The 9,323-nt window shown below is 46.0% G+C and overlaps 1 protein-coding gene across 2 annotated transcripts; it reads right to left on the bottom strand.

Moving 5' to 3' along the window:
• Positions 1 to 560: 560 nt before the first annotated feature.
• On the bottom strand, positions 561 to 9,323 carry CISH (cytokine inducible SH2 containing protein). Of its 2 annotated transcripts, XM_014251778.2 has the most exons (4): positions 9,198 to 9,323; positions 8,768 to 9,067; positions 4,007 to 4,230; positions 561 to 3,568 (listed from the first exon to the last, which is right to left on the bottom strand). In XM_014251778.2, the coding sequence occupies exons 2-4, from the start codon at positions 8,812 to 8,814 to the stop codon at positions 3,066 to 3,068; spliced, it is 774 nt and encodes a 257-aa protein (XP_014107253.1). In that variant the 5' UTR covers positions 8,815 to 9,067; positions 9,198 to 9,323; the 3' UTR covers positions 561 to 3,065. The 2 variants fall into 2 exon arrangements, with proteins under 2 accessions (XP_014107253.1, XP_005522244.1); XM_005522187.3 differs by having other exon boundaries at positions 8,768 to 9,302.

The following is a 9,323-nucleotide window of genomic DNA, read 5'->3' as shown; positions in this document are numbered from 1 at the left end:
GACAGATGGGGTGTCCTCTGTCTGCCTCTGCCATTATAGGGCAGATCCCCGCCCCTGTGGTTTCCCCACCCGCTGTCTGGTGTCTCAGGTGATGAGAGGGGAAGGCTGCAGGGCTGGACCAGGTACAGGGACACCGCAGCCCAACAGCCCCAGAAAAGGGGAAAAGAATCTGCCCTGGATCTCCCACCCAAAGCATCGTCTGCCCATTTATGTTCTGTCTTCTTTCCCCTGCAGTGTATTGGTTTTCTGTGGCACACAGAAACAATACAAGAATCATTCCTGTGTTCTGCCACATCCTTAAAATATGTGCTTCAATCCTTATTAAACTGGGACTTGGGATCTGCCGCTGCTCATCTGTAAGAACCAGGCCCACACTGAGGATTTTGGTGTTTATTCCCCCAGTATCTTAAGGGCCTTTTTTTTGTTAAAAGGCTTTTTGTTTTGTTTGAAAAAAATGGTCATGAGTTTGCCCTGTATTCTTGGGGAGGATTTCTCTAAACAGAAAATTAATTCGTCCATTTGGATTTTACTGAAGACTTTTACATTGAGTGGCTTTAAAGTATATTTAAAATGTTTATTTAAAATCCAGAGTCAAATGATTTTTAACAAACTGTCTCAAGATAGAAGAAACTGACTTTTTGGAGTAACTGTATTGTTTATTTGTTGTATTGCAGTAGCACCTAGAGATCCCTACTGTGCTAAATGCAGAACAAACACAGAACAGAGCTGGTCCCTGCCCATAGGAGCTCACAGCCTTCAGTTTGGGGTTAGCCAGGAGCTCCTGGTATCTCTTGGGGCAGTGAGTCAAACCCACAGCTTGACATCCCCATCACCCCAAACAAAGAACAGATCAAGTGGGAGGCAAGTTTCAGAAAGCTGAACAACCTGCCCTTTCCCGTTGTACATTTCTCCAACTGATTTTTCCCAAGCTGTATTTACCAGGCCTGTGGCTGGGCTTCCTGAGATCACTGCTGCTCCTTGGAGAGCTGTGGTTTCCTTGTTCCCAGTGTCCTCAGGCAGATAGAGGTGTTTGGATAAAAGGAAGCCTTTTCAGTGGTTTATCGTTTGTATTATTTTTTAAAAAGTTTTCCTTTTTGCCTTCTAAATTTTCATTATCACTCAGTACCTTCCCATGGTTGCTGCCATAGAGGGCAAGGGGGAAGGATATACCAGAAAGCAAACCTGACATCACACATGCACACTGTAATCATCAAAGTATCAAAAACAAAGCTTGCAACAGCACAAACTTGTATAAATGTGGAGAGAAAAAAAAAAGCACATCAGGCCATCTTGTCCCTTTTGGCAGCTTTAAGATAGGGTGGAAGAAACTCACCCATTTTTTTGAGCTTGTCTCCTGGATCACCATCCCATCTTTTTCCATCTTCTTTTCTAACACTCAGCTATAGCTGGAGGTTTGTCCATTCTGATTTACAGAGCCTTAGAGAGGGTCCCAGGGAATGATGAACAAGGAATCCTTAATGTTCATTCATGCTAGAACAAGTCAGGGGGTCTTAGGGGCAAAATAAGCCAAATGATAATTTCTGCAACCTGTCTGTTCCCTCCTCTACTCTCACTTGATGGCAAGGCTGGGAAGATGATGGGATTCAGCAAATGAACAGGAAGGGGCAGCTTGTCTGTGCTGGTTTGGGGCAGATCCCATCTGCTGTCTGTCCCTCCTACGTGTAAGAGAGCAGGGGAAGAGCCACTGTGCCTCATCTGCAGGGGGTGAAAGGGATGGGGTGCGAGAAGGAAACCCAGAGCCAAAAGCCTAATTATGGATAACAAACATGCAAGTCAGAGCAGTGGGGAGGAGAGGTCTGGACCTTGGCAAACAGAAACATTGGATTGTGGTTTGCAGTGTGTTCTCCAGCCTGGAGCAGGCGGAAGCCGCGCGGCCAGTGACTAATGCTGGCAGGAGGACAGCATGCAGCAGTCTGGCATCGTGGGAGCAGGGAGCAAGGACAGCTCTGTGAGCTGAGGTGCCCCTAAGTGCTACCCCAGAAATAAATAAATAAATAAATATCCTGAAGCTGTGCGTGTCACTGGGGCAGCCCAGCAGAGCTGACTCTGAGCCCCTGCTCAAGGAGACCCTGGTCTTGTCCTGTATCTTAGGCAAAGGCAAGATCAGGGAACAGCACTTTGAAAACACAAGCCAAATACAGGGTGCTCTGAAATGAAATCCTTCTGCCTGCATATGAGAAAATTTGGTTTCTAATTGCTTGTTTTGAAATGTTTTGTCACAAACTTCCTTTGTAAATGGAGAAGATGGAAAAAAATGGGATGAGTGCTCCCTGGTCCAACCTCACTATCCAGATCTCTGCTTAGAGTTCTCAAGGAAAAGCTTCCTCAAAGAAGTCTCCTGTCCACATGTGATGCAGCACACATCTCTGGGAGTTCCCACTGTGCTCTGAGGTTGTGATACCCTCTTTAGCTAAGGAAGAAAAAACAAATAGTCTTTACCTCTGTAGAGGTGGGTCTGGATACAGTCATCTGAGTCTCACATACCCCAGAAGCCTAGGAGAGCTTGGATGTGGACTCCTGTAACCTGTCAGGTTAACTCCTGTAACAGAGACAGGCTCAAACAGAAACTGTCTGGATGTGAATCCAAATCCAAATTCCCAGAGACCTTTGGCTGCCAGTTGGCTGGGAGCCTTTATGCTATCTCTAATTCCACAAAAGAAACAAAAAAACCAATAAAGTAAAAGGTGCTTTAAAAATACCATGAGGAGAGAAACTGCCATGGAAATAAATAGCAAAAATAACGTTAACATGTCTGGTATCACGGCAAGTCTGACATTCAAGTAGTGTGGCCATGCCCACAGAGCTTCTCACAGCCACTGCCGGCAGGGCCCAAGGGTCAGAGCTCGGCTGGTGCCCCATTGCTCACTGGAACAACCCACTCCTTCCTGGGGCTGGAATGGATGTGAAGAGAAGGGGAGAGGAAAGATGGATGCAGTCTCTGCTGACAATCAGGTCTTTGCTGTGCCCACCTTTAGCGGGACGGAGACACAAAGCTCTTGTGGTTGTGTCTCTGTCGTTTGTGCCTGAGAGAGAACGGCCACGCTTCAGAGCTGGAAAGGATATTGCTTCAGGTATTCCCACATGCGCCGGGGCAGGGGCAGCTGCTCCACGTTGGCCGTGCACTTGTTGATGCACAGCCGGCACAGGTGCTGCAGGCTGGGAATGCTGTCCTTGCGGCCCAGCGGCCGGATGAGCTTCAAGTGTACTGCGGCTGCTGCCATCTCCTTCTGCAGGGGAGGTAGAGGAGACGGAGGCGGATAAGGAGCCTCGGTCTTGCTTTCCGTTGTGCAGGACGTGAGATAGTGCTGGATGAGACTGACCACGTCTGGGAAGGCCAGGATGCGAGGTTTGGACAGGTAGTTGGAGTCCAGGCGGAACTTGCTGTCAGTGTATTCGATGCGCACGTTGGTGGGCCCTCGGTTGGTCTTGACGGACAGTGTGAACAGGTAGCTGGGGTGGGTGCTGTCCCGCACCAGGAAGGTGCCCTCAGGCATCTTCTGCAGATGCTGCTTGGCCTCACTGGCGGTGATGGAACCCCAGTACCAACCTGGAAAAACATCCAAAAATAATTTGTTAGAGAAAGAACATATTATAGGATTGGCAGTATATTTAGGGAAGCCTTGAAACAACCATGTTCAGGGCCTGGGAAGCAACCAGAGCCGGAGTTGGCAAGACCTTCATAAATTATGACCAAGTTCTAAGGGTTTCCTGCCTGTGCTTGGCATTGCCGTGCTGGGGCTTGGGATGAGGCTGGCGGCTGCTGCAGCAGCTGCAGTTTACAGAGAAAAAGCAGTTTGCTTTTTGCAATTCCTTCTCCCAATTCAGTAACAAAAGATAAAGCAATAAATTAGTTCATGATATAAGTTTGTAGAGTCTGCGGATACGCTTGCTGTGTGCACAAGAGCCAGCCACGGCTGTGACAGAACCAGGTTCCTGTCTGAAGTGGGGAATTGAGTCTTTTATTAATTAAATAATTGAGTCTTACCTGATTCTCGCAGGTAGGAGAAGGTTTTTGCAATGCAGAGAAGGTCTTCTTCAGGGTCCCGTGTCTGAGGTGGGTTGCTGTCTGGAACTGGAGCTGCAAGGGCAGGCGCAGACTCCTCCTGGAAGGCCATAACTGGGAGAGGCTGCATGATAGGCTCTGACAATTCCTCAATGCCCCTGAGTGACAGTCTCTTGATCTTTTCCTCTGCCAGCAAAGGATGAGGTCTGAAATGAAAGGCACACTCTGCTATTTCTCCTTGCCATGCTACATTGTACTACAAGGTGTTATGTTTTGCAAACAGATCCTCAGCACCATTGTTTCTGAGAAAGGCAAGGGAGGAGGAAGGAACACAGCTAAAGATGAGCCTTTAGAAACAAGGACAGTGAGTTTGCCTCTTTGGCCTTATAGAAGGTGGTCAGTCTTGCCATTTAGGATGATTTGAACCTGATATTTTTAGATGTTGCCTTTTAATACATATTTTCATGGGCAGTAAGGTTTACAACAGCACTACAGTTTCATTTACATGATTGCCATGTTAGAGCATTTCTGTTTCTGCCAGTGGGATTGTCACTTGCTGCAATATAATGAGAAGCAGAACTGGGAATAGCTTGGATTTTGTCCTACCCACTTTCTGCTCAAGGATGACCTGATCCTAAATGAATCTATCAGAACTCAGAGTGAGCTGATCATGCAGGAAAACAATGGGAATTCTTGTTTTAGCCAAGCCTGTGCACTACACCCACCCCACCGTCAGCAGCTCGATGGCGGAGTCAATGTGGCTGTAATCCCTGCAGGATTGCAGGAGGAGGCTCTGCCATGGCCAGGCTGCTAGAATATGTATTCCCCTGTGGCCTAAAGTGGTGTAGCTATTCATTTTCACACAGCACGGAGCTCTCACGGATCATGGGTGCTCCTCCTCAGCAGCACAGGGATTGCTAAAGGAAAGCAGAGCTCCAGGAAGAGGAGAGATGTCAGAGGCCAGGAAAGTCTTCATTCCCAGGCAAGCTCCTGAGCTAAAATTAGTTTCTGTCCCAGTGTGTGTAAGCTCTTTGCCTCTGTGTCCCCTGTCCTGCTGCATGTCTTGTGTTACATCCCCCCACCATCCCCAAAACACCTGAGATGTTCTTTCAGACACTTTAAAGAGAAGATGGCTGAGAGAAATACACTCAGTTGTCAGTGTGACACTGTCACAGCACCACTGGAGCTGACAGTGATGGCACAGGGTGCAGCCACCTCCCCACATCGCTGAAGAGAAGGAGGCTCTGAAGTCCTAAGTGCTTCCCTTCAGATCTTCCTCCTTCCCTGTGCTTTATGTGAACAGGGCCACTTTGAGTACATAAATAAATGTGCTGGACTGCACCTGATCGTAGCTGCACTTCACCACCTCAAACTGCTGACAATCAAGTATGGGACAGAGAACAGGATGAAAATATGTGGGAGGAAAGTAGATTAGAGAGAACCTGAAAACACCTTCACAGCCTGTAAGTGAGAACCATGATCAGTTCCACATCTCTGCATTTCTAAACAAACCATGGAGGTTTGGAGTATGGTTTTGTAAAACCACTGGTAAATTTAAATCTACAGAGAGATACTTCTTGCCCTGGCAATACATAGCAAACCCCTGCTATTCTGCTGGTATTTAGGAAAGAACATTCTTTCTTTTTCCATGTGTCAAATCACACTTCAGAAGAAGGATACCTGCTTGGCTTTCATGGTATCTAATCTATGTTTCTTAATTTCTATTAATGGGTAGGAAGCCAGGCTGAATGAAAGTGATTGCTGGACCTTGTCCTCACCAGGGACCCTTGGTCGCAGGACCTGCATTTTCAGGGGCTTTTGTACACCTGCATATATTTTTATACCTGGAGATCATTGTTGGGAAAGCTCTGAGTTCTCTTTTAAATCCTCCTGGAGATACATTTATACATGTTGAGGGCTCAATTTTTCAAGATATTTGGATGTCTCCCTCTTAATGTCATGGTCTTCACAAATGCCTAGCTACCTGTCTCCTTGGGGAAAGGAGATTCCAAATTATCCATTACCCCTCTTTTTGCAATAGGAGGACCATTAACCAGCTCAGCTGCTTGGAACATGGTGCAAATAACACCAAGCTCATGGATTTGATCCCCATACAGGTCATTCAGAGTTGGACTTGATCATCCTTGTGGGTCCGTTTCAACTCAGAACGTTCTGTGATTCTGATCCTTGCCTGTGCTGAACCTAATTACCAATTGGTGCTGTGCAAAGAGGGTGTCCCAGGCCTGCTGGCAGAGCAATGTCTCTCATACCACCTGTTCCCTGAGCTGAAAATGACTGTGACTGATACTAAGGAAAATCAGTCCTGCACCATTCACTCCCCAGAACTCGAATACTGCAGTCCAAGTGCCAAATCTCTCTGAATTATTTTCTCCCGGACAATTTTTCTGGCCTACCCTTCCAGAAAGGTTTGGAACATAAGAAAATTTTTCACAGCATGGAACTTTTTTTCTTTTTATATACCAACTTCAGAGAGAAAATTAAGATTTGGCTGAGAGGCAGGGAAGGAAGGGAGAGAGAGCAAAGCTACACAGGGAAATGTCTGCCATGAACTGGGAGGAAAGTTGTTACGTCCAAGGACTGTACCAGTTCACAGTTTGGTCCTCCAAAAACGACATCAACTGTGTGAATTTGTCAGTAGGTTTCTCTTGCAGAGCCCATGTGCTTGAGATGAGTTTTCTCATTGTACTTGTACTCTGCTGCCTTACTCTTTGTGCCACATGAGGATGGAGGAGCCCAGACCCCGTGCAAACACTGTGGGGATCCTTCCACCGCAGCCAGAGAAGGGCTGGGCTCACACATTTCCTATTTTCCTTCTATACATTTACCTTATGTCCCTACAAAACCTCCCAGTGCAGCTGTAGGCTCAGAGGAGCATGGTGGAAGAGAGGAGAAGGATTAGAAATTTTGACAGACTGGGAGGTGCTGGTGTCCTAAACAAGTTTGTATGTAGGCTGAAGAAAGAAGCTGCTGCCAGGAGCAAAGCAGCACCAAGCACAGGAATGGGAGAGCAGAGGGATCAGCAAGTAATGGCTGATAGTTCTTTTAATGCAAGAACACCTGCAAGAGGGTTAAGAAGAGTTTGCTGGGATAAGGACAGGTTGAAAAAGGTTTGCTGACATGAGAAAGTCAGCCCTTTGGTGAGGCAAAGAAAGGATTTGCAAATAAATAGTGCTTGTAAGAGAGAAAGCAGAGGAAAGACGTGGAAAATCAGGACTGAATAGAGCAAAGTGTTCGTACAACAGCTGTGAGGAGGAAGCAAACAACCATATAAAATTTGGCATGTCTAGCTGGATGCACTCTCCAGAGAAACAGCAAATGAACTTCCCTATGCTTTGGCAGTTAGTGTTTCAGAAAGCCTTGGAATGGCAAGAAAGTTCAGGAGAATCAGATATGTCTGAGACCATTTAGTGTTGGCTTTGTAATTACTGTGCTGATAAGCTAAACTTTGTAACACAGTATAAACACTACAAGAAAAAGTGTAGAGCTGTGACCCTTCCCTCAGCCACATCCCAACACTCCAGTGGGAGCTTGGTCTGAATAGGATGGAGAATATGGAGTCCAGGATATATGAAATCCTAGAGGATAATGAAAATGGAGCAATAAAATAGACATGAGAAGAACAATATCCACACATCTGGCTCCATAATAAGTTCTTGGTGGGTAAGGGAAGCAGTAGCTCTGGTATGTTGACACTGGAGAAAAGCTTCAGATAAGGGTTTCCCAAAGGCCAAGCTGAAAACCGAATTCCCTTCGCCATGGCTATGCATGGAACTAGGAACTGCAGTTGCAGACTGAAAATAAGAATGAAAACAAACCTCCTTGCGTAGTAGGAAATTAGTGGTAAGCACGAGCTCTCCTAGTCTGTGGAACAGATTCTGGAGAGGGGGGGAAATGGCAGAAAAATCCCCACGCTTCAGTCATTGCAAGCAGACAAGGAAGATTTTACTCTGAGGAAAATCCACCATACACCAGAGTGATAGGAAAATCTGACATGATGGCTCAGACTGAAACAAATGTTCACAATTTCCAAGTATGTGTATGTGTAAAAATATCAGGTGATTCCTGTGCACCAGGTATTCCTCAGCTGATGAACTGAGCTGGTCACAGGGACACTGAAGTGCCAACACATCAGTACCGATACCAGAGAAGGCACTTGGATGTCACCTGTTCTCCTGAAGGCAGATGTGGAATTATCCCTGTGCCCTCTGTAGCTCTCACTCTACAGAATGCTATGTATATGTACATACACTTAAATTTACACAAAATTGAAATTAATTTAGCATAAATATCTCCTTAAAAATAGACCAAAGCACCTAAACTCCACAGAAGTTTTTCCCTGTAAGCAGTTTGATTCCAAGAGGACTTTAGAGAGCACCTATGGTGTTGGGTTGGTGTCCACACTCGTGCTGTGTCCACCACGGTGAACAACACACTCCAAGTTATTCTTACTCTCCCAAAGACTTTGAATAATGTGTAGTTTTTCAGCAATAGGAAGCACGGAAATCAGGAATACGTTATGGTTCTGTTATTCTGGCCTTGGAATCTAAACCCAGACACAATAGGACAGACAAACAGAACTCAGCACTCGGCCAGCCAAAGTCATTCCCATTCCATTACAGTCACACATGACAACACACACGAGCTGAAAAACTGTTCCAGAGAACCTTCCTAATTACAATTATCAAAGCACAGCTTTTCACGGAAGGCTGCAGAGTATCTTACCCCTGAACACAGAGGATCATGTCACTCCCGGACCAAGGGAAAAGCATTAAGTCTTCAAGAAGGTGGGAAATGATTTCTCCTCTTCTTGCCTTCTTTGCTTTCCCGAAGCAGCGAGTTCAGCCTCTAGTAGGGGTTCACGGTGAGAGAAGGCTGGCGAGTCCCAGCTAACTCCTTCTGCAGGTTGTTTCAGACACAGGAAAAGCCAAGCAGAAGACAAGCTGTCCGACAAAGACTTCAGCAACTTTGGCCAAGAAAATGCGTGCACTCTCAGTGCTTTACAAAAAATAATGTATTCTTGTTCTGCTTTTCAGAAAACAGCAGCAAAAAAAAAAAAAGTTAAAGAAAATAACCAGAGAAAAAGGAAATTACATATATTTAAAGAGGAACTGAAGTTCCTTCAGAACACTCTGAAATAGTAATAAATAGGTACCAATAAATAAGATCTCCCCGAGTGCTGCGGGAAGAGCCGGAGCAGCGACCTGTCTCAGCGCTGGCTCCGGAGAAATGAAGCTCCGTGGAACGGGAAAAAAAAAAAAAAAAAAAAGGCAGACCTCCT

Source organism: Pseudopodoces humilis, chromosome 13 (assembly GCF_049639895.1).
Source record: "Pseudopodoces humilis isolate 2021_Gansu_Grassland_sample_001 chromosome 13, ASM4963989v1, whole genome shotgun sequence".
In the NCBI taxonomy this organism is placed as follows: domain Eukaryota; kingdom Metazoa; phylum Chordata; class Aves; order Passeriformes; family Paridae; genus Pseudopodoces; species Pseudopodoces humilis.
Note: the sequence above shows the minus strand (reverse complement) of the source record. Positions and strands in the feature narration are given on the sequence as shown.